Here is a 25,516-nt window from a genome sequence, read left to right as displayed (position 1 = left end):
AAGAAACATCCGTCGAGTGCCTTGTATGCACCTAGCATCATCCCAGGAATGTTGACATGCATTGTTATCTTTGACCTCAAACCCTGGGGTGTAGGTATACTGTCACTATTAATTCCTATGTTACATCAAAACCAGAGAGATTAAATATTTGCCCAAGAATTACGAAGGGGTAGAGCTCATGTTTGAACACCAGTTTTTTTTCCTCCCTTTCTTTCTTTCTTTCTTTCTTTCTTTCCTTTTTTCTTCTTTCTTTCTTTCTTTCAACTTCAAATCCTTTTTTCTTTTACTATATTTCTCCTTTATGGATTAGGGAGGTTGTAGGGTAATGATCAGAAAGTAAAGAATTCTTATAGAATTCAAGATTTTAGAGGCTGGGCAGTTTTGGGTGATGACAAGTATAGGATGGTACTATGAAAGGTGTCACTAAAATACTGGAGAGTTAAGGCCGTTGATAATTTAAAAAGGGGCCCCTCTACCCCCCAAAACAAATAAACCTTGCCAAGTAGCTCTTATACTCATTTAGTGAATTTGGTAATTAATAATTCCTGCCTTATGATATGTTTTTTCTTACCCCTTTTTTTACTTTAAAAATAATCTTGATTTATGTATATTTGAAACATGCCTGTTTTCCCTAACTGTAGTGTCAGGTTACTGAAGGTAGTGATTTCCTCTTGGGTAGGTGTTCATAAATATTTGTTGCTTTCGTTATGTTAATGAAGGAGCTTTTTGTCATTTTAGTTGGAGTTCCTGATTGCCCTGGAGATGATGGGGTCATCTGAGTGTTCTGCATGGCATTAGGACAGAAAGGTATAGGAGTGAGTGGAGCTTATGAATGGAAAGAACCTGCTTTGAACCCTGGCTGCATCACTTACTAGTTGTGCAACCTTATGCAGGTTATCTAGTCACTCTCAGCCTTAGTTTCTTCCTGTGAAGTGGAGGTCTGATAATTGTGTCATAGAGACATAAGGAGGCTTAAATGAGACGACATGAAATACTCAGCTCACTGCCTGGCACAGAATAAATTACCAAAATGGTAGATGTTATTGCAAACTGACTCCTTAAAATACGTCTTGCACTTTGTTGATGATTATCATTATTTGTAACTCAACACCTGTATTTCAGTGGTAGCCTGATGACACGGTGTACTTATTTTCCTCACAGTGATATAATAAGTAACATTTGTAGAACACTTATTCCTGCTTTTTCCTCCTTCAGTTCATTTCATGGCATTAACTGCCATGTCTGTTGAAGTCCATCACACTAATTGTATCCCAGTATTTTTTAAAGCATCAGCCTGATAACTTTCTCCTGATATTCACTGCCACCTAAAATTGCAGATTGCTATGTAGCTGTCTTCTGCCGTACTTTTAACTTAGTCATCTTTCTCCCATGATACTGATTTGTGTATCCTGTTTGGTTTTTCTTTTTCACTCTTAAAGGCTAGAGCCTAATTTTGTAAAATTAACCATCAAGTGTTCCTTAATGTGTTTCATTTAATTATTTGTCTGTATCCTGGTTTTTAAAAGTGTATGTGGGAATCAAATTGAGAAATGCTTTTGGACAAGGAGGTGGTGAGTCAGAATTGTGTGTTGTAAACTTTTCACCTGCGTGCAGCCTTTGTATAGGTGAGAGCCAACTGGTTTGTCTTTGCAACCTTCGTTATGAAAAATCGCAAATGTTCGGAAAAGTTGTAAGAATTTTCCAGTGAACATTCATAGATACTTCCACTGACATTTTACTGTACTTAAACTGTCATGTATCTGTTCATCCATTTAGCCACACTTCAGTCCACCTTACTTTTTTGACACATTTAAAAGTAAATTGCAGACATCCCCTAAATACTGGCTTGTTTTGAAGGTTTGTTACTGGATCACACCCTCCTATAGTCTCAGCTGGACTGATCTTCAGAGAATTTTCCTTTTTCCCTTCTTTTTTGTTCTCCTTAGCACTTTAGTGGTGTTCTGATGGAACGGTACATCTAATATCTTCAGTGAGGGGTGAATGGTTTTAATTTTTGGTATTTTGTATAGTTAAAAAAAATCTAAGAGCACGATGGGAAATGAAACTAAAATTTTTGGCTATTTCATGTTTAAATTTATTTAATTAACATATACTTTAATCAGAAAAGATGTTAAAAATTCAGCAAAGAAACCTGTTTTTTTGTAGCTTGTGTTTCATTACTGTGAATTAAAAATTAAGAATATTGTTTAGGCCATCATTTGGTTCAAACTTGAAATAGATACATACTTTATTATGTACTTAATTCTGAACATGAATCAGGGAACCAGACAGCGTAGCCAAGAGCACAAGTGGATCGATGAACTTGAAACGATCCTTTTTTCATGTGTTGGACTAGCTATATATTTTTTTTCATGTACTGAGTAGATCCTAATTATCATTTGATATAACAAGAGAGAATCAGTACTTTTATTTATTCAGTAGGAAGGATTCTTAGGTTTGTGGGTTGGATAACTTCTTAGTTCAGGGGTTCTGTGTTTCTTTTCAGTCCTGCAGAAGTTTTTTGATGATACTAGCACTCCCATCCCTGGAGGGGTGGGTGTTTCTTGAGGAGGATGATCAGAAATTAAAACTGCCATCTTCAGAGGTCAGAATATAGCTACCATATAGCAAATATTTATTATGTATGCTCCAAGTATTGTGCTAAGCTATTTGCATATTTTGTATCATGCCCCTGTGAAGTAGGTTTTTTTGTAGTCTTTATTTTGCAGTTAGAGAAACTGAAGGTGAAGTGAAACAGGTTAAATTACTCTCCTAAGGTTAGATGTCTAATAATTATAAAGCTTGATTATTGCTCTTAGGATTTTAGTTTATGATAGTTGAAATTGAGGAATAGAATACCATTGAATAATGGGATGACCATTGGAAATAGAGACAAAAGCTTAAATTTTGTCTCTGCCAGTCACTTGCTATATGACGTTGGGCAAGTTAACTGATCTCTCTGAACTAGTGGTTTCTTATCTGTGAAATGTCAGTTATATGCCATCCTTACCGTCTCATAAGAAGTTCTGAGAATCAAACAGGATAATAGATGTGAAAATGTGTTATAAACTGCTAAATGCTTGGGGTTCTAAGGGTAGTAGAGGCGGAGGAGAAGGGAGACTGTCTCCTAACTCTTTCAGCCAGTGTATTTTTATTTGAAGTTGGCTTGAGAACAGTGGGAATAATTGGACTTCTTTTCCATTTGCATTATAATTATTATATTACTAAGGCTGCTGATCAAAGTTAATTTCCTTTTCTGTCTTCATATGGTAAATGTCCAGAGTAGTTCACTTAATGTTCTGGTTAGCCTGTTATTATAAACCATATGAAATTTATCAGTATTCAAATAAAGTCCAAAACGTGTTTGCCATCTATTACAGGGAAGCTGGTTTTTCCTCCCTGTATCTCAAGTACAGTACCTGGAATCATATTATTCTTAAATTATTGACAGCTCTAAGGATATACAAAATTTAATCCTAACGTTAGTCATTTAAGGTAGTGTTATTGTTTCTTTTATGACAGAAAAATTAAGTCACTTGGTTACACAGCTAATAAATGTTAGAGCTGAGATTTGAAGACAAGTATGTCAGATTCCAAAGTTCTCTCCCTCATGCAGATGTGTCTTCTAGTGTCACTAAAAGCCTGTCTTGTATTAAGTAAAACAGTGTGGAATTTAGCAAGGTCAGTGGATACAGTGGATATAGAACTCTGTTGTATTTCCATATGTCATAATGAACAAATAGAATATGAAATTTAAAAATGCCAGTTTTAGTTAACATCAAAGAATGTTAAGTACCTAGGAATAAAATAGTACTGGGTAGAAAATTCTGGTTCCTTGTACTTTCTTGGAGGTTTAAAGTATCAGATTTTTTGTTTGTTTTTTTTAATGTACTATTTTTGGTCCATATTAAGCAATTTACTGTTTATATCAATTTGCTTTTATTGTAGTTGATGCTGATGTAACAGTGATAGGATCTGGTCCCGGAGGATATGTTGCCGCTATTAAAGCTGCCCAGTTGGGCTTCAAGGTAAAGTTTAGACTAAACGAGGTGTTGATTTATTTTTATTTGGAAGGAGTTGATCATATTCACAAAATACTTTGCACCTAAATAACAGTGGTAAATAATGTCTTTATTCTACAAGTTCTATTTAGGCCTGAGACGAGTGAAGAGTGTTATTCAGTTGTGGTAGTCTCATGAAATAGCAGAGTCCATTATTCCCAACTCCCCACAGTGCTTCGCACATTTGGCTACTAACTTCACTTTGGAAGCAACAGTAATAGAACTAAAAGCATGTGTTTGGTAATGTTAAACAAAAATGTCTTAGAATAATTCAATTTGGGTTAGCCTGCATTTAGTATTACTCAGATGATAAATTTTAAAGGACTCTATTCATTCTCACAAATGCAAACTTATTTGTACAAGAATTAGGACAGATACATGGGAATTTTAGTGAACGAAACTCTGCAGGTTATGTGCCGTTTAATAATATTTTCTTTGGTTGTAGACAGTATGCGTTGAGAAAAATGAAACGCTTGGTGGAACGTGCTTGAATGTCGGTTGTATCCCTTCTAAGGTGAGCGTGTGTTTCGTACAGTGCAAAGGCTTCTGTCATAGCCACCAGCTAGAAGGATATGTTAAGACTAGAACTTAGACTAATACAGTTACTAAAAATAACACAACCCAAGGTTGATAAAAAACATGTTCTCCTTGGTAAAGCTTAAGCAGTGCTTTCAGCAGTCTGCCATACATTCCTGAAATTGCTTCTTTGTTTTGGAATCCCTAGCCTTTCCATTCAAACAGACTCTCATGTTCCATTTTTCTCTTTAGTTCTCCTTTACCAACGAAACAGATCATAGGCAGTAAATTCTTTTAGGTGCTTTTGGATGTAGACAGGACTGCCCTTTTCACCTGCACCCTGAAGAGGGTACCTATTCCTTTGCTTTTAAAGAAAGTAAAGGTGTTTTGTTTTTCAGTCCTGCTGTTGAACATTGTGTCATTATTTGACTTAGATTAATTACATAAGAACAGAAAGTGAATTGTTGTAGTCCTTTGTACTATTGCATGCAGGGGATGTCATTTCTTAAGTGCTTTTTTATCGTATATAGTCTTATTAACATTTTATCATTTTGTCTATTTAGGCTTTATTAAATAACTCTCATTATTACCATATGGCCCATGGAAAAGATTTTGCATCTAGGGGAATTGAAAGTAAGTATACCTTTCATATTTAGCAATATTACCAGCCATACTTGACTCTTCCAGTTAAAGACTTCTGTATGTCTAATGAGTAATACATGTTTCATTGAGGAAAGAGTAAAAAAAGATATTAAAAATAGAGATTTACTTAAGGCTTAAATCCAGATTTCTACTATGACATCTTCTGTTCCTTTGACAACTTTTGTGTGAAGTCTGCTGTGTGTGTGTGTGTGTGTGTGTGTGTATGTGTATGAAGAGTCAGTTTCAATTTCCCTGAAACCTGGAGATCTTGAGGTGGGGAGTTGGCACTGGATTCCTGAGTGCTCTAGGCAGATAAGGAAGGAAGGAAGGAAGGAAGGATGGACAGACTGCTTAGGTTGTTGGTAGTGTGGCAAGAACAAAGGAGAGAGTGGGGAATGCAACCCAGTGTAAAAGGAGGGCATTTCATTTTAATTTGTTAAATCTTGTCTCCCACCATTCTTTTTGGGCTGTTTTTATTTCATCCTTTTTCACCAATTGTTGACAGATACATCCAGGAGGGTAGTCTGTTCTAGAAAGAGCTTAAACATACCAGTGGGTATGGAGGGGTAATCATTTTTCTTTCATTTGTTTGTTGCAGTAGTTTCTGAAAGAATGGGCTGTAGTAGGCAATCCAGTGGGTATAGAGGTGATATGTACACATTAAAGCAAACATATCAAAGTAGATGAAAGGTAGAATCAAAACCCACTTTCCTGACTCAGGAAAGAAGAAACAGGGTTTAGTCAAGAGACTTGCATCGTAGGCCAAGCTTCCTCTTCTAGTTCTATGACCTAAGTAAATCAGATCTCTCAGGGTCTCTGTTTCCTCATCTCTGAGATATGGGTCGATTGCATGTGCAGATTGCTAAGATCTCCCTCTTTTGAAGTTCTATTGAGTTGAGCTGCTTTGTTTTCTTATGTTGTTGCTTCAGAGTTCGGAGTTAAATGAGGGATTTTTTTTTTTTTTTAAGTTTATTTATTTTGAGAGAGAGAGAGAGTACACGCAAGTGGTAGAGAATCAGAGACAGAAAGAGGGAGAGAGAGCATTGCAAGCAGTCTCTGCAGTGTGGAGCCTAATGCGGGGCTTGAACCCACAAACCATGAGATCATGACCTGAGCTGAAGTCGGATGCTTAACCAACTGAGCAAACCCAGGCGACCCAAATGAGGGATTAAATCCAGTTGATTAACTCTTTTATGTTAAGTTTCTATATTTAAAGTTTTCAGATGAGTATTTTTGTTTTTGTTTGTGAAGTTGTTCCTATTTAAAATTGCAGCTGTTTTACTTTGCCATCTCTATTTAATTCTATCCAGATTTATAATCATCATAATGTGTTCGGAGAATGAGTATGTTGCCACGTGGGATGTAATGTGTATTTTGGACTGCATTTTTCCCAAAGGTGGACTTTTTACTGTGTTTGATAAGTTTTATTGACCATGATGTGTTGCTGTTGGCCTGTTTGCGAGCTACAATTATTCTAGCAGTTACTACATGAGAAGTTTTAACACTGCCTTTTTTACAGTTCTGTAAGCATTAAGCTGAAATTTTCCAGACCTGATTAGTGAAAAATATCACATTGCGTCAAGAATTTAGCTAAGGACTAAAGATTTATTTAACAAATTACAGTGTCTGAAGTTCGCTTGAATTTAGAGAAGATGATGGAGCAGAAGAGTACAGCGGTAAAAGCTTTAACTGGTGGAATTGCCCACTTATTCAAACAGAATAAGGTCAGTGTTTTAATGTTCAGATGCCTACTTTATCTTATGTTCATATGAAACATTCTGCTGATAGAGTGATGCCCTTAGAACTTAATGCTTGGGGGTATTATATATATATATATTTTTTTTTAATTTTTTTTTTTCAACGTTTATTTATTTTTGGGACAGAGAGAGACAGAGCATGAACGGGCGAGGGCAGAGAGAGAGGGAGACACAGAATCGGAAACAGGCTCCAGGCTCTGAGCCATCAGCCCAGAGCCTGACGCGGGGCTCGAACTCACGGACCGCGAGATCGTGACCTGGTTGAAGTCGGACGCTTAACTGACTGCGCCACCCAGGCGCCCCTATATATATATTTTTAATATTTATTTTTGAGAGAGAGTGAGAGACTGAGTATGAGTGGGGGAGGGGCAGAGGGAGAAGGGGGACACAGAATCCGAAGCAGGCTCCAGGCTCTGAGCTGTCAGCACAGAGCCTGACACGGGGCTTGAACCCACAAACCATGAGATCATGACCTGAACAGAAGTTGGCTATTTAACTGACTGAGCCACACAGGCACCCCTATCTTTTTTTTTTTTTCCCTGCTGGGGATATTAATTTAAAACCGTGTGCTAACCTGAAGTAGATTCCCTGACGTATATAACAAGTTTTTTGCTGCTCTACGCGTAACCTTATTGAGTAAGGAAGTATTTTGTACTGGGTGTATTATTTAATAGAGTGCTTTTATTTTCCCCCCCATTAATCATGTTTTTTTATTTTTATTTAAAAAAATTTTTTTTAATGTTTATTTTTGAGAGAGACAGAGGACAGAGTGTGAGCAGGGCAGGGGCAGAGAGAAAGGGAGACAGAAACCAGAGCAGGCTCCAGGCTCTCTGAGTAAGCTGTCAGCACAAAGCCTGATGCGGAGCTCGAACTCACAAACCGTGAGATCATGACCGGAGCCGAAGTTGGATCCTCAACCAACTGAGGCACCAGGCGCCCCATGTTTTTTTAATTGCAAACATCATTTTAAACTTGTGAATGTATAAATATTATTTTATTAAGGTTGTTCACGTAAATGGATATGGAAAGATAACGGGCAAAAATCAGGTCACTGCTATGAAAGCCGATGGCAGCACTCAAGTTATTGATACAAAGAACATTCTTATAGCTACAGGGTCAGAAGTTACTCCTTTTCCTGGAATCACGGTATGCTTTTTACAACTGTTATAACCTTCCTTCAGGAAGACCTTTATAACTACTTTATCATGCTATTTATGCACTTTGAATGAAAAATTTCTAACTGAAATACCATATGTTGACACTCAGCTTTGGGAAGCTGTCTCTATTTTGCAGTGATTTTGACCAGAAATAGAACATTTCATATTAAGATAGACTTGGGTTCATTTTGTAGTTAAATGGACCATTTTTGTTTTGAAATATTGAATGATGAAATTCCAAGTGAGTATTTTTAATGGGATTTGTTAAAATGAACTGTAAGGGATGGGGAGAGGGGAAAATGGGTGATGGGCACTGAGGAGGGCACTTGTTGGGATGAGCACTGGATGTTGTATGGAAGCCAGTCTGACAATAAATTATATTAAAAAGAATTGAATGTAAGGATAGAAGTCATAGATACCTCAGAACAGATAAATGTCTTAGTATTTTTTGTGAGCTCATTTATAAGGCAGTAGGTTTTTCCAAATCATTTTGATTGTATATATTTTGTTATAGATTGATGAAGATACAATAGTGTCGTCTACAGGTGCTCTATCTTTAAAAAAGTTCCAGAAAAGATGGTTGTCATTGGTGCAGGAGTATAGGTGTAGAATTGGTAAGTAATGCCTTTTCTTCTCTTACTGCCTTCATGGAGTTGGAAGGAACTTAATGGTCTCCTGTTGATTCTTTTTACAACATTGTAGGCAGATCAGCATTGAGTTTTGCTTAACACTTCTAGTATTACTAGAATACTATTTTTAAGACAACCAATTTATATAATCGTTAGTCATTAGAATATTCTCTTTATTTGAAATCTGCTTCCCTGTATCTTCTACCCTTTCTGTTTCCTAGGATGGATGTTTAAAAAATCTGACAGCCCTTCAGTCCTTCAGAAGACAGTTCTCATCTTGAGCAAATTAGCTTTCAGATATGACTTCTGTGGTCTGGCTCTTCCCCCTCTCCATCCTTATCTTGATCCCTCTTAAGTTTTGTCAGACTACTTGCAGTTCTCCTGAGAACCTTGCTGTTTCATGCTTTTCTGCCTTCCTTGTTCTCCCTTCCTGTCCATCTGTTGACTTTTCTGTATTACCAGCAACCTCTTCTCTCCATTTTCAGGTATCCTTTCCCAGGGCTGTTGGATCTTGATAGCACAAAGAACTGCTTCACTTGTGAAATCACAAATTCAGACGTTGTGTTCTCTAACCATAACCTCCTTTCCTCTCTTACTCAGGTTTTCTCAGCACACAGGTGGTTTATCAGGTGCTCTAGTCCTTGGGTCTCTCTGTGTCTTTGCTCTCTGCACGTCCTGTCTTGACTGCTTTCCTGATCCACTTAGATTCCATAGTCCATCACTTAGCCACTCTTTTGAGTCCCTTGCCTCCTTGTTCTCTCATCCCTGCTGGCAGGTGTACAACTTAGTGACTCCTCAGTTCTGTATATCACGCTGTGCTCACCACAGATGCGGCCCCACCTCACACCGTAAGACTCTATGACAGTACTGCTATTACTTCCTGTGCTGTACCATTTATCCCCAGGACTTACTCATTCTGTAACTGGAAGCGTGTACCTCCCACTCTGTCACTTTTTGCCCATTCTGCCACTCCCCTCCCCTCCCTTCTGGCAAGCACCAGTTCTCTGTATTTATGGGTCTTTTTCTGTGTTGTTTGTTTTGTTGTGTTTAGTTCTTTTTTTTTTTTTTTTGATTCCACATACAAGTGAAATCATATGGTATTTGCAATATGTTATGAAAAATGTTGCTAAAGCTTATGTCTGATAGATTGCTACCTGTTTTCTGCTAGGAATTTATAGTTTCAGGTCTTACATTAGGTCTTTAATCCATTTTGAGTTTATTTTTGTGTATGGTGTAGAAAGTGGTCCAGTTTCATTCTTTGACGTGTGACTGTTCAGTTTTCCTGACACCATTATTAAAGAGACTGTCTTTTCCCTATTGCGTAAGTTTTCTTTCTTTATTATAGACCATATAAACATAGGTTTATTTCTGGGCTTCCTAGTTTGTTCATTGGTCTGTGTGTCTCTCTTGTGCCATTAATACACTTTTTCGATTATTGTATTTTTGTAGTATATCTTGAAATCTGGGATTGTGTTACCTCCAGCTTTGTTTTTATTTCTCAAGATTGCTTTGGCTATTATGGGTCTTTTGTGGTTCTGTACAAATTTTAAGATTATTTGTTTTAGTTCTGTGAAAATTACTTGTGGTATTTTGGTAGGATTGCATTGAGCCTTTGGATTGCTTTGGAGAGTATGGACATTTTAACAATCTTAATTCTTCCAGTCTGAGCATGGTATGTCTTTCATCAGTGTTTGAAAGTTTTCAGAGTGTATGTCTTTCACCTGCTCAGTTAAGTTTTTCCTAGGTATTCATCTTTTTGGTGCAATTGTAAATGCAATTATTTCTTAATTTCTTTCTGCCACTTAGTTATTAGTGTATAGAAGTGTAACCAGTTTGTATATGTTGGTTTTGTATATGCTGCATCTTCACTGAATCCATTTATTCTGATGGTTTTTGGGTGGAGTCTTGAGGGTTTTCTGTGTATAGTGTTCTGTCATCCTCAGATGTGAGTTTTACTTCTTTCTTACCAGTTTGGATGCCTTTTATTTCTTGTCTGGTTGCTGTGGCTGGGGTGAAGGTGGTGGGAGTGGCCATCTTGTTGTGTTCCTGATCATCATTCATTTTGTTAATGTGGCGTGTCACATTGATTGATTGGAGGATACTGAACCGTCTCCAGAATAGATCTAACTTCATCATGATGAATCCTTTTTTTTGTTTTTAATTTTTATTATTTTTATTTTTTTCATGTTTATTTTTTAAGAGAGAGCACAAGTTGGGGGGGAGAGAGAGAGGGGGGCTTGGGGGAGACACAGAATCTGAAGCAGGCTCCAGGCTCTGAGCTGTCAGCACAGAGCCCAACGCGGGGCTCGAACTCACGGACCGTGAGATCATACCTGAGCTGAAGTCGGATGCTTAACCAACTGAGCCACCCAGGTGCCCCTGATTTTAATTTTCAATTTGGTGAGACCTTTTTGGTGGCATATCCTGGAGAATGTTCCACGTGCACTTGAAAAGAATGTGTTTTCTGTTGTTTTGGATGGAATGTTGTGAATGTTCTGTTAGGTCCATCTAGTCTGATGTCTTGTTCAAGACACGGTTTCCTTATTGACTTTCTGCTTGATTTTCTCCATTGATGCAAGTTGGGTGTCCCCTGCTGTTACTATGTTACGTCATTCCTCTGTGTATGTCTGTTTTTATGTTCATACATTTAGGTGCTCCGATATTGGTTGCATAGATACTTATAATTGTTACGTTCTCTTGTTGGATTGATCCCTTTGTCATTATGCAGTGCCCTTGTCTCTTGTTACAGTCTTTATATTTTATTTATTTTAATTTTTATTTTATTTTAAAGTCTGTTTGTATAATGTAAGTGTTGATACCCTGGCTTTTTTGGATACCATTTGCATGGAATATCTTTTTCCATCCCTTCCCTTTTGGTCTGTATTTTCTGAGCAAGTCTCTTGTAGGCAGCATATAGATGGATCTTGTTTTTTTATCCGTTCCATCAGCCATGTCTTTTGATTGGAGCATTTATTTACATTTAAAGTAATTATTGATGGGTATGTACTTAGTGCCTTTTGTTACTTGTGTCCTCATTGTTTTTGTAGTTCTCTTGCTCTTTTTCCTTGTGATTGAGGACTTTCTTTGGTGTTATGCTTGGCTTTCTCTCTCTCAATTTTTGTGTGTCTATTACAGGTTTTTGCTTTGTGGTTACCATGAGGTTCATAGATAACATCCTAAGTATATAGGATTCTAAGTAACATACTTATAATGATACTTATAATGATACTGTATAACTTATAATGATACTATATAACATAATAAGTATATATAAGTGTTAAGTTGATGGTCACTTAAGTTTGAGCATCTTCTAAAAGGACTGTATTTTTACTGCCCACTTCTATGTTTTATGTGTATGTTATATTTTACATTTTCTAATTGAGTTCCCTTAACTAATATTTTATTTATAAATGTGCTGCTTTTTAGTCTTTTAACTTTCTTTGTAAGTGATTGAACTACTACCTCTACTATGTTTGTTTTTATGAGTGAAATTTTTTTGGGTCATAATTTCTTCTCGGTATGGTCTTTTTGCTTAAAGAAGTCCTTTTACCGTTTCTTGTAAGGCCGGTTCATTGGTGATGAACTACTTTAACTTTTGTTTGTCTGGGAAACTCTTTGTCTTGCCTTTAGTTCCAAATGGCAACCTTGCTGGGTAGAGTATACTTGGTTGTAGGTTTCGTCTTTTTAGCACTTTGAATATATCCTGCCACTCCCTTCTGGCCTACAGGGTTTCTTCTGAACAATTAGCTGATAGCCTCATGGGGGTTTCCCTGCTGTGTAACTAGTTGCTTTTCTCTTGCTGCTTTTAAGATTCTCTCTTTATCTTTTAATTTCTGACATTTTAATGATTATGCGTCTTAGTGTGGACTTCTTTGGGTTCATTTTTGTTTATGGCTCTCTTGCTTCCTGGACATGGATGTCTGTTTAGAGAAATTTTCAGCTATTATTTCTTCAAATAAGTTTTCTGCCCTTTGCTCTTTCTTCTCCCGGACCCCTATAATGTAAATTTTTTTTCTGCTTGATGTTGTCCCAGGGGTCCTTTAACCTGTCATTTATTTTTTTGCTGTTCAACTTGGGTGCTTCCTACTATCCGGTCTTCCAGATCACTGAACTGGTCTCCTGCATCCTCTAATCTGCCATTGATTCCCTTTAGTGTATTTTTCACTTCGGTTAATGTGTTCTTCAACTCTGATTGGTTCTTTTTCATATTTTCTATCACTTTGTTGAGGTCCTTACTGAGTTCATCCACTCTTCTTTGTTTTTTTGTTTTTTTTTTTTTTTCAACGTTTATTTATTTTTGGGACAGAGAGAGACAGAGCATGAACGGGGGAGGGGCAGAGAGAGAGGGAGACACAGAATCGGAAGCAGGCTCCAGGCTCTGAGCCATCAGCCCAGAGCCCGACGCGGGGCTCGAACTCACGGACCGCGAGATCGTGACCTGGCTGAAGTCGGACGCTTAACCGACTGCGCCACCCAGGCGCCCCCATCCACTCTTCTTTGTAGTCCTGTGGGCTCCTTTATGACCATTACTTTGAACTCTTTATCAAGTAGATTGCTTGTCTGTTTAGTTGTTTTCTGCTGTTCCTTTTGTTCTTTTGATTGGAGCATATTCCTCTGTTTCCTCATTTTATCTGACTTCCTGTGTTTGTTTGTGTGAATTAGGTGAAAGGGCTACCTCTCCCATTCTTGAAAGAGTGGCCTTGTATAGGAATTTCCCCTGTGTAGACTCCATGTTCCTGATGGCTTTGGCTTTCTGGCTGGAGCTGGAGTGGGCACAGGCTGGGGCATCTTGGGCTGCTTTGTGCCAGGGCCACCCTAATAGGACAGCTGGAGCTGAATCAGATGTGGTCTGGCAGGTCCTGGGGTTCTCTGTGTTGGTCTACCCTGGTGGGATGGCTGGAGCTGGGGTGGGTGCCAGCTGCAGCACTCCACAGGGGGCTCCCTGGCTGCATCGGTGAGGGTACCTGGGGTGCTTTGCACCCAAGTTGCCTTGGCAGGACAGCTGGAGATGGAGTTGTAGTGGGCACAGGCTGGGGGTTTTCTTGTGTGTGTTGTGCTGGGGCAGCCCTAGTTGGACAGCTGGAGCTATGGTAGGTGTGGGCCAGGAGCCCAGGGCCACTGAGTCAGCAGTCCGTTTAGAGCGCCTGGACCCTGCTCCTGTCTGCACTACCAAGGTGAAGGGAGAGCATAAACAGCGGTGCCTCTTAGCGTCTCCATCTCTGGGGGGCTTTCCAGCAGTCCCCACCATCTGGCCCGTGCTGTATGGTTAGTAAATGAGTTTTCTCCACTTGTATAGTCTTTCTGCTCTTTAAAAGATTGTTTTGTTTTTTGTTGTGACCCTGGGTGGGTGAATTTGCACGTGGCTCCTCAGTCCTGTCTCTTCCTACTGCAGTTTGTAATGTTGGGGTCAGTTTCCTGTCATTACTGTGTCTCAGTCTTTGTTGTACGGAAGCTGTTCAGTCTATTCTCAGCTCTTTAGGAGGGATTGCCGTATGTGCAGGTATGGATTTCTTGTGTCTGTGGGAGGTAAATTCAAGGTCTTCCTCTGCTGCCATCTTGGACATTTCAGGACTTTTATATCTAAGTGCCAACTAGCACCTCTACTTGTAGGTCCCACAGACACTCATTTCAGTACGTTTATAACTTAACTCTTCCCTCCCCCTTTTCCCTCTTTTCACCCTCCAAAAAACCAAACAAAACCCATTTCTTTGTTAGTATTTCTCATCTTAGTGAGTCATACCACCGCACATCTAGAGGCTTGAGCAGGAAGTTTGGGAATGACACGACTTCTCTGATGCCATCGTGCCTCATACTGAGTCACTGGGTCCTAATGTGATACTGTGAGACCTAGATGTCATGGATATAGCCGCCTTTTCACACATCTGCTTATCCTTGTTGAGGCCAGTGTCGTTTCTAATCTAATCTCCCATAGGGGCTGAAGTCCTTTATAACACAAATGTAATCCTGTCCCTTCCCTGCTAAAAATCCTTCACTAACTGTAGTCATTAGGATAAATCCAAAATCTTTACTGTTATTGAAAGGCTAGCATGATGTGGCACTGGCTCACGTCTCCAGCCTCATTTCTGGGCACTCTGTCTCTCAAACTGTGTTCCATGTAGAGCGAAATACCAGTTTCTGAACCAGCTGCACTCTTTGTTTTATCTGTAGGCCTTCTGTTCAGAACATGTGTTCCTTCTCCTGGTCCCTGCACTCTCAGAGCCTTCCTCCACTGCCCTACATGCCCTTAAGTGCTCTCGCTGAGTGTTCCCTTGCACCCTGTGCTTGTTACAGAATTGATCTCAGTTCACTGATACTACTGGTTCACTTGTGTCTCTTTTGTTAAGTCATAAACTGCATGAAGGCGGAGGTTGTGGCTGCACTTCTGTGCATCTTCACGCAGCACAGTGGCTGGTATGAAATAAGTCGTCATATGTTAGCTTTTATTATTGCTGAGTAAACATTTGCTAATATAATAAATACTTTTCAAAAGTCACCTTACAAGTTACTTTTTTAGCAAAGACTTCCTTTTTTCTGAGAAAGTGCAAGTCTTTCTGTCTTTGAGTCTTAGTATGGTATGTCTGTGTTTGTATCGCCTACTAATTGACAGTATTTTGCATTTATTTGTTTATGTCTGTCTTTACTACAAGACTGTAAGCTCCTTGAAGGCAAAGACTGAGTGTCATTCATATTTGAATCTCTGTTGCTTTCCTTAATGCTTTTTACCTAGGTCTTGTAGGTACCGGATCCATTATTTTGTTGTCATCCTTCTGATCCACTTTGGTCTGTCAGGGTCACTTGTAAATGGTGTTTAGAACTAAGCATAATAGGGGCATCTGTGTGGTTCAGTTGGTTAACCGTCTGTCCGACTCTTTATTTCAGCTCAGGTCATGATCTCACATGGGATCAAGCCCCTTGTCGGGCTCTGCACTGAGAGTGGAGTCTGCTTGGGATTCTCTCTGTCCATCTTTCTTTATCAAAATAAACTTAAAAAAAAATCAAAACTAAGCATTATATTCTGGATAATGGAGAGAACTTCTTTTGATATGTAAATGTACTTTTAATGTAATGTACTTCTTTTCTTCGTCCTTTAAGATCAGTTGAGTTATTTTTCTTTTTTAAAGACTATCGAGTTTGTAGTCAGTTGAAAACTTCACATCTTTTGCTTGAGGAATTCTGATTTTTTAAACCAAAATAAATAAATAAACCTCAATAAAGGATTATGAACCTTTATCTTTGCTTTAATCTAATGTTCACTTGTACCCTTATTCCAGTCTTTTCCTCTTTCTTGATTCTTGCATCCTTACACTTACCTGCTTTTTCTTGCCATGGGTAAATAGATCTGGGAAGACTGTTGACTGAGGCATGCGGTCTATCATCTGATTTGTCTAAATTGGTTAATGAATCCATCTCTGGTGTCATTCATGTCAGTATGAAGTATAGAGAGCCATCTGACTGTACACTTTTTAAGCTGCTTACAAATGGATTTGAATCTCCATTGATCTGTCACATCTATAGGATATGAGATTTTTTTTTTCTTTTTTGACAACTTTGCTGCTGATGAAAATATCCTGCATTATTATTCAGTCCAGAAAAGCCTTCAGAAAATTGTTGACATGACCTGTTTGGAACACTTGGGGTAGTATCTAATGATTTTCAAACCAGCTGTTCAATAATGTCTTCTAGTATTTAGTGGGGATTGACCTCTGAAATAAATTTCAGAATCTATTTTCCAGAATATTTTCTTTTCACTTTGCAAAATTTTAGGCAAGGTATTGCCTGTCTGGCACCCTTTGTGACATTTCCCTTATGCCGATTAAGTTCCCAGAGTTTACTGACAGTGTCTCTGTTATCCAGTTATAATCTGATTTGACTGGAGAGTTAACTTAAAAAAATTGACTAGTTTCTTAGTATTTCCTCTATTCACTCCACTTTGAAAATTGTTCTCATGGGTGGATAAAACGAGCAAGAAGAAAATAATATAGATTTACTTTCTTTTGTTGGTAAGTATAATAATATCTGAAGCAATACTTCTGTCTTTCATTTCAGTACTTTGGGGTATTTTTACAAGTCTTGGGTCATTTCAAACATCTTCATGTTTTAGGTGTCACTATATTGAATGTTTTCACAGATGTCTTTTTTTTTAATTTAAACTTATTAGAAGTAACTTACTGTGTGGTCTTATTTACCTTTTTATCATAAAGATTACTCACGTGACTATATATGTTTTACTATATACGTATAGTATATAGACGTTTACATATGTCTATATGTATATAATATGTAGACTATATTACCTTTTCCTGTTCCAGTTTAATATAAAGTTTTAGAATCAGATACAAATTTGAATTTCAGCTCTGCTTGTTAGTGACTGTATGTCCTTGTTCAGTTAGCCTCTGAACTAGTTGATTCATCATGTAAATCCCCATTTTAATAAGAATAACTGCCTTACGGGATTATTGTTGGGACTTAGTAAAGTAGTAACCTGTAATACACTTAATCCGGTACCAAACATCCAATAAGCTCTAATGTCTAATAACTGGTAGATACTATTGGAGTTTTCCCATCTCTAAGGATTTTGAAATTCTTAGATTTTCCTGAAGAGTAAAGCATTTGTCTAGCTAGCTATGGTCACTGTCCCCTACTTTGAATTATAGACTTCAAGATGATGTGTATTATTTCCCATGGTTCTTCCTATTTCTTTTTGCTGTTTTGGGAAATGTCAGGATTTTGTTCATTTTTTTGTGGCTGAATAATATTCTTTTATGGATATATATCACATGTGTTCTTATAATTTTCTTTTTGTTGAAGTATAATTGACATAATATTAGTTTCAGGTGTACAGCATTGATTTGACATACTCTTACTGTTTCTTACTTTCTGATTTAGGTTCAGAGAAGTGTTTTTTTTTTAACACCTTTATTGCGATATAGTCTTGTGTATCCTTTACCCACTGAAAGTGTACGATTCAGTGGTTTTTTAGGATGTTCACATAGTTGTGCACTTGTCATCACGGTCTTAATTCCAGAGCATTTTCGTCACCTCAGAAAGAAACCTTGTGTCCATTGGCAGTGACTCTACATTCCTCCCTTCTCCCTGGCGCTGGAAACCGCTAACCTACTTTCTCTGACCCTGAAATTGCCTATTTGGGACTTTCCGTATAAATGGGATTCATGGCATTTAAATCTGTGGCTTCTTCACTTAGCATAATGTTCTCAAGGTTTATATATACTTGATAACTTTTTTTGTTTTAATGCTTATTTTAGAGAGAGACACACAGAGTGCAAGTTGGGGAGGGAGAGAGAGAGGGAGAGAGGGAGGGGCACAGCATCCAAAGCAGGCTCCAGGCTCTAGGCTCTGAGCTGTCAGCACAGAGCACAATGCAGGACTCGAACCCACGAACTGCAAGATCATGACTTGAGCTGAAGTCGGGATGCTCAACTGACTGAGCCACCTGGGCGCCCCATACTTGATAACTCTTTATAGCCAAGTATTCCATCCTGTGGCCCTAGCACGTTTTGTTTATCCATTCATCAGTTGGTGGACATAGGGCTTGTTTCCACTTTGACGCTACGTGTTTCACTGCCGTGACCGTCTGTGTACAGGTTCTTGTCTGGACGCGTGTTTTCACGTCTCTTGCACATGTACCTGGTGGTGGAGTTGTTGGGTCAAGCGGTAATTCAGTGTTTAGCCTTCCAAGGAGCTGTGCTGTGGAGCGCGGCTGCCCTGTCGTGCGGTCGCTGGCAGCGTGAGCTGCTCTGCCTCCTTATCGCTATTTCGGCACTGCTTTCTTGACTCGAGCCACTCTTAACAGGTGTGCTCTGGGGTCTCGGGTTTTCATTTGCATTTCCCTAGTGGCTTGTAACATCGAGCATCTTTTTATGTGCTTACTTGCCATCTCTGTATTGTCTTTCCTGGCATTTAAATGTTTTCTCTTTTTTTCAATTTGTTTTATTGAATTTTGAGACATCTTTGTGCAAAGAATATAAATTCTTTATCATATAGCTGTCTTACAAATATTTTTTCTCAGTCTGCCTTTTCTGTATTCTTAATATTAGCTTTTAGAGAGAAGTTTTAAATTTTGACGTCTCTTTTATCTTTCATCTTTTTTTTTCTTTCATGGATTGTGCTTGTGGTGGTGTGTGAGCCTCACTCAGGGTCACAAAGATTCTTTCCTGTGTTTTCTTCCATAAGTTTATTTATTTATTATTATTTTTTAATATGAAATTTATTGTCAAATTGGTTTCCATACAACGGCCAAAGCTCATCCCAACAGGTGCCCTCCTCAATACCCATCGCCCACCTTCCCCTCCCTCCCACCCCCATCAACCCTCAGTTCTCAGTTTTTAAGAGTCTCTTATGGTTTGGCTCCCTCCCTCTCTAACCTTTTTTTTTTTTTCTTCCCCTACCCCATGGGTTTCTGTTAAGTTTCTCAGGATCCACATAAGAGTGAAAACATATGGTATCTGTCTTTCTCTGTATGGCTTATTTCACTTAGCATAACACTCTCCAGTTCCATCCACGTTGCTACAAAGGGCCATATTTCATTCTTTCTCATTGCCACATAGTATTCCATTGTGTATATAAACCACAATTTCTTTATCCATTCATCAGTTGATGGACATTTAGGCTCTTTCCCTAATTTGGCTATTGTTGAAAGTGCTGCTATAAACATTGGGGTACAAGTGCCCCTATGCGTCAGCACTCCTGTATCCCTTGGGTAAATTCCTAGCAGTGCTATTGCTGGGTCATAGGGTAGATCTATTTTTAATTTTGGGGGGAACCTCCACACTGCTTTCCAGAGTGGCTGCACCAGTTTGCATTCCCACCAACAGTGCAAGAGGGTTCCCGTTTCCACATTCTCGCCAGCATCTAGTCTCCTGATTTGTTCATTTTGGCCACTCTGACTGGCGTGAGGTGATATCTGAGTGTGGTTTTGATTTGTATTTCTCTGATGAGGAGCGATGTTGAGCATCTTTTCATGTGCCTGTTGGCCATCTGGATGTCTTCTTTAGAGAAGTGTCTATTCATGTTTTCTGCCCATTTCTTCACTGGATCATTTGTTTTTCGGGTGTGGAGTTTGGTGAGCTCTTTACACATTTTGGATACTAGCCCTTTGTCCGATATGTCATTTGCAAATGTCTTTTCCCATTCCGTTGGTTGCCTTTTAGTTTTGTTGATTGTTTCCTTTGCTGTGCAGAAGCTTTTTATCTTGATGAGGTCCTAATAGTTCATTTTTGCTTTTAATTCCCTTGCCTTTGGAGATGTGTCAAATAAATTGCTGCGGCTGAGGTCAGAGAGGTCTTTTCCTGCTTTCTCCTCTATGGTTTTGATGGTTTCCTGTCTCACATTCAGGTCTGTTATCCATTTTGAGTTCATTTTTGTGAATGGTATAAGAAAGGGGTCTAGTTTCATTCTTCTGCATGTTGCTGTCCAGTTCTCCCAGCACCATTTGTTAAAGAGACTGTCTTTTTTCCATTGGATGTTCTTTTCTGCTTTGTTAAAGATTAGTTGGCCATACTTTTGTGCGTCCAATTCTGGAGTCTCTATTCCATTGGTCTATGTGTCTGTTTTTGTGCCAATACCATGCTGTCTTGATGATTACAGATTTGTAGTAGAGGCTAAAGCCTGGGATTGTGATACCTCCCGCTCTGGTCTTCTTCAAAATTACTTTGGCTATTCGGGGTCTTTTGTGGTTCCATATAAATTTTAGGATTGCTTGTCCTAGCCTCGAGAAGAATGCTGGTGCAATTTTGATTGGGATTGCAATGAATGTATAGATAGCTTTGGGTAGTATTGACATTTTAACAATATTTATTCTTCCAATCCATGAGCATGGATTGTTTTTCCATTTCTTTATATCTTCTTCAATTTCCTTCATAAGCTTTCTATAGTTTTCAGCATACAGATCTTTTACATCCCTGGTTAGGTTTATTCCTAGGTATTTTATGATTCTTGGTGCAGTTGTGAATGGGATCAGTTTCTTTATTTGTCTTTCTGTTGCTTCATTGTTAGTGTATAAGAATGCAACTGATTTCTGTACCTTGATTTTGTGTCCTGCGACTTTGCTGAATTCATGTATCAGTTCTAGCAGACTTTTGGTGGAGTCTGTCGGGTTTTCCATGTATAATATCATGTCATCTGCAAAAAGTGAAAGCTTGACTTCATCTTTGCCAATTTTGATGCCTTTGATTTCCTTTTGTTGTCTGATTGCTGATGCTAGAACTTCCAACAGTATGTTAAACAACAGTGGTGAGAGTGGACATCCCTGTCGTGTTCCTGATCTCAGGGAGAAAGCTTTCAGTTTTTCCCCATTGAGGATGATATTAGCTGTGGGCTTTTCTTAAATGGCTTTTATGATATTTAAGTATGTTCCTTCTATCTCGGCTTTCTCGAAGGTTTTTATTAAGAAAGGATGCTGAATTTTGTCAAATGCTTTTTCTGCATCGATTGACAGGATCATATGGTTCTTTTCTTTCATTAATGTGATGTATCACATTGATTGATTTGCGAATATTGAACCAGCCCTGCAGCCCAGGAATGAATCCCACTTGATCATGGTGAATAATTCTCTTTATATGCTATTGAATTCAATTTGCTAGTATCTTGTTGAGAATTTTTGCATCCATATTCATCAGGGATATTGGCCTGTAGTTCTCTTTTTTTGCTGGGTCTCTGTCTGGTTTAGGAATCAAAGTAATGCTGGCTTCATAGAATGAGTCTTGAAGTTTTCCTTCCCTTTCAATTTTTTGGAAAAGCTTGAGAAGGATAGGTATTATCTCTGCTTTAAATGTCTGATAGAACTTCCCAGGGAAGCCATCTGGTCCTGGACTCTTATTTGTTGGGAGATTTTTGATAACTGATTTCAATTTGTTTGCTGGTTATGGGTCTGTTCAAGTTTTCTGTTTCTTCCTGTTTGAGTTTTGGAAGCGTGTGGGTGTTTAGGAATTTGTCCATTTCTTCCAGGTTGTCCAGTTTGTTGGCATATAACTTTTCATAGTATTCCCTGATAATTGCTTGTATTTCTGAGGGATTGGTTGTAATAATTCCATTTTCATTCATGATTTTATCTATTTGGGTCATCTCCCTTTTCTTTTTGAGAAGCCTGGCTAGAGGTTTATCAATTTTGTTTAGTTTTTCAAGAAACCAACTCTTGGTTTCATTGATCTGCCCCACAGTTGTTTTAGAGTCTATATTGTTTATTTCTGCTCTGATCTTTATTATTTCTCTTCTTCTGCTGGGTTTGGAGTGTCTTTGCTGTTCTGCTTCTATTTCCTTTAGGTGTGCTGTTAGATTTTGTATTTGGGATTTTTCTTGTTTCTTGAGATAAGCCTGGATTGCAATGTATTTTCCTCTGAGGACTGCCTTTTCTGCATCCCAAAGCGTTTGGATTGTTGTATTTTCATTTTCATTTGTTTCCATATATTTTTAAATTTCTTCTCTAATTGCCTAGTTGACCCATTCATGGGTTGACCCATGCTTTTGGAGGTTTTCCAGACTCTTTCCTGTGGTTGATTTCAAGTTTCATAGCATTGTGGTCTGAAAGTGTGCATGGTATGATCTCAGTTCTTTTATACTTATGAAGGACTGTTTTGTGACCCAGTATGTGATCTATCTTGGAGAATGTTCCATGTGCACTCGAGAAGAAAGTATATTCTGTTGCTTTGGGATGCAGAATTCTAAATAGATCTGTCAAGTCCATCTGATCCAATATATCATTCAGGGCCCTTGTTTCTTTATTGATCCTGTGTCTAGATGATCTATCCATTGCTCTAAGTGGAGTGTTAAAGTCCCCTGCAATTACTACAGTCTTATCAATAAGGTTGCTTATGTTTGTGATTAATCGTTTTATGTATTTGGGGGCTCCCATATTCGGCACATAGACATTTATAATTGTTAGCTCTTCCTGATGGATAGACACTCTATTATATAATGCCCTTCCTCATCTCTTGTTTCAGCCTTTAATTTAAAATCTAGTTTGATATAAGTATGGCTACTCCAGCTTTCTTTTGACTTCCAGTAGCATGATAGATAGTTCTCCGTCCCCTCACTTTCAATCTGAAGGTGTCCTCAGGTCTAAAATGAGTCTCTTGTAGACAGCAAATAGATGTGTCTTGTTTTTTTATCCATTCTGATACCCTATGTCTTTTGGTAGGAGCATTTAGTCCATTTACATTCAGTGTTATTATTGAAAGATAGGAGTTTAGAGTCATTGTGATGTCTGTAGGTTTCATGCTTGTAGTGATGTCTCTGGTACTTTGTGATCCTTGCAACATTTTACTCACAGAATCCCCCTTAGGATTTTGTAGGGCTGGTTTAGTGGTGATGAATTCCTTCAGTTTTTGTTTGGGAATACCTTTATCTCTCCTTCTGTTCTGAATGACAGACTTGCTGGATAAAGGATTCTTGGCTGCCTATTTTTTCTGTTCATCACATTGAAGATTTCCTGCCATTCCTTTCGCCTGCCAAGTTTCAGTAGATAGGTCTGCCACTAGTCTTATGGGTCTCCCTTTATAAGTTAGAGCCTGTTTATCCCTAGCTGCTTTCAGAATTTTCTCTTTATCCTTGTATTTTGTCAGTTTCACTATGATATGTCGTGCAGAAGATTGATTCAAGTTATGTCTGAAGGGAGTTCTCTGTGCCTCTTGGATTTCAAAGCCTTTTTCCTTCCTTGACTCAGGGAAGTTCTCTGCTATGACTCGTTCATGTACACCTTCAACCCCTTTCTCTCTCTTTTCCTCTTCTGGAATTTCTATTATACGGATATTGTTTCGTTTGATGAATCACTTAGTTTTCTAATTCTCCCCTCATACTCCTGGATTTTTTATCTTTTCTCAGCTTCCTCTTTTTCCATAATTTTATTTTCTAATTCACCTATTCTCTTCTCTGCCTCTTCAGTCCATGCTGTGGTCAACTCCATTTTACTTTGCACCTAATTTATAGCATTTTTTTAGCTCCTCATGACGGTTTCTTAGTCCCCTGACCTCTGTAGCAATAGGTTCTCTGCTGTCCTCTATGCTTTCTTCAAGCCCAGCGATTAGTTTTATGACTATTATTCTAAATTCTTGTCCCGTTATATTGCTTAAATCGTTTTTGATCAATTTGTTAGCTGTCGCAACTTCCTGGAGTTTCTTTTGAGGAGAGTTCTTCCGTTTCATCATTTTGGGTAGTCCCTAGGGTGGCTTCAAATTGCAGGGCACTTCCCCTGTGCTGTCTGGAGTAACTTGTGTTGGTCGTGGGGCCGCAGTCAGACCCGATATCTGCCCCCAGTCCACCGCTGGGACCACAGTCAGACTGGTGTGTACCTTCTCTTCCCCTCTCCCAGGGGCAGGACTCACTGTAGAGTGGTGTGGCCCCTGTCTGGGCTACTTGCACACTGTCAGGCTTGTGGTGCTCCTTCAGTGGGATCTGGCGTATTAGCCAGGGTGGATCCGCAAGGTGCACAGGGGTGGGAGGGGCAGGCTTAGCTCGCTTTGCTGTCAGTGGTCCCCTGTGGGAGGGGCCCTGCATCACCTGCAGGGAGGCAGACCCATTGGAGGGATGGATCCACAGAAGCACAGCGTTGGGTGTTTGTGAGGTGCAAGCAAGTTCGGTGATGGTAACTGGTTCCCTTTGGGATTTCAGGTGGGGGATGGGAGAGAGAGATGGCGCTTCCCAGCGCCTTTGTTCCCTGCTGAGCTGAGCTCTGCCTTCCAGGGCTCAACACCTCTCCCTCCCATTGTCCTTTCGCCCTCCCGCTCCCTGCTCTCCAAGAGCAGAGCTGTTCACTTTTAACATTCCAGATGTTAAGTCCTGCTGGCTGTCAGAACTCACGCAGTCCAGCCCCTCCGCTTTTGCAAGCCAGACTTCGGGGGCCCTGCCTTGCTGGGCGGGCTGCCCCTCCACCGCCCCGGCTCCCTCCCACCAGTCCAGTAGCACGCATCACCTTTCTGCCCTTCCTAACCTCCTTCCGTGGGCCTCTTGTCTACACTTGAGAGGTCTGGAGAGTCCATTCTGCTCGTCTTCTGGCGGTTTTCTGGGATTTTTAGGCCGATGTGGGTGGAGTATAAGCTATCAGCAGGAGGAGGTGAGCCCAGCGTCCTCCTATGCTGCCATCTTCCGTTTCGATCTTCCATTAGTTTTATAATCTTGGCCTTTACCTTAAGGTCCATGATTCATTTTGGCTTAATTTTTGTATATGCTTGTGGTTGAATTTTTAGTGTTACTGTATTGGCTTTAGTTAACTCAGCTTTCCAAAAACTCCTGAAACTTTTAAAAATGAATGCATCAACCTAATTGGAAAGGTAAAACCTCTTAATGGTGAATTTTAAATTACCAGGTGATTTTGATACAAATTCTTGCAGAGGATATGTTCATAGTTTTTCATATTTTATTTAATGTTGTAAAATTATATTCATCTTGCCTATTTCACAAATAGGTATTCAAAGTGATAATTGCTAAATAAAACCAACGTTCTGTTTAAATTATAATTTGAATAAAAAAGTAAACATGTCTCTATTGAGAAAATAAAATATGAAACCAGTTTAATAGTTTACAAACATCAGTAATTAATATCAACAAGAGGCTTTTTCTTCTCCCTCAGGACCTCCTTTCCCACTTGTTCCCCTCCTTCTGGACCAACCAGTTCCGGTATAGCTCTTTCCCTCTCTTCTTCAAGTCTTTGTGCACACGTCACTCCCAGTGAAGCTTTCCCCAATGACCCCATGGTTTAAAATTGCAGGCTTACTCCTCCAGTAGTCCTGGTTTTGTTTCCTCAT

General features: G+C 39.0%; 1 protein-coding gene across 1 annotated transcript in view; it reads left to right on the top strand.

Annotated features, from left to right (window-relative positions):
- The window catches only part of DLD (dihydrolipoamide dehydrogenase), a 34,970-nt gene that overhangs the window by 5,172 nt on the left and 4,282 nt on the right, over positions 1-25,516 (top strand). Inside the window, 8 exon segments of the mRNA XM_030307759.1 lie at positions 3,949-4,028; positions 4,507-4,575; positions 5,141-5,210; positions 6,843-6,943; positions 7,979-8,122; positions 8,648-8,684; positions 8,687-8,730; positions 23,236-23,253. Coding sequence (XP_030163619.1) covers positions 3,949-4,028; positions 4,507-4,575; positions 5,141-5,210; positions 6,843-6,943; positions 7,979-8,122; positions 8,648-8,684; positions 8,687-8,730; positions 23,236-23,253 — 563 coding nt within the window.

This window comes from Lynx canadensis, chromosome A2, assembly GCF_007474595.2.
Source record: "Lynx canadensis isolate LIC74 chromosome A2, mLynCan4.pri.v2, whole genome shotgun sequence".
Taxonomy (NCBI): domain Eukaryota; kingdom Metazoa; phylum Chordata; class Mammalia; order Carnivora; family Felidae; genus Lynx; species Lynx canadensis.
Note: the sequence above shows the minus strand (reverse complement) of the source record. Positions and strands in the feature narration are given on the sequence as shown.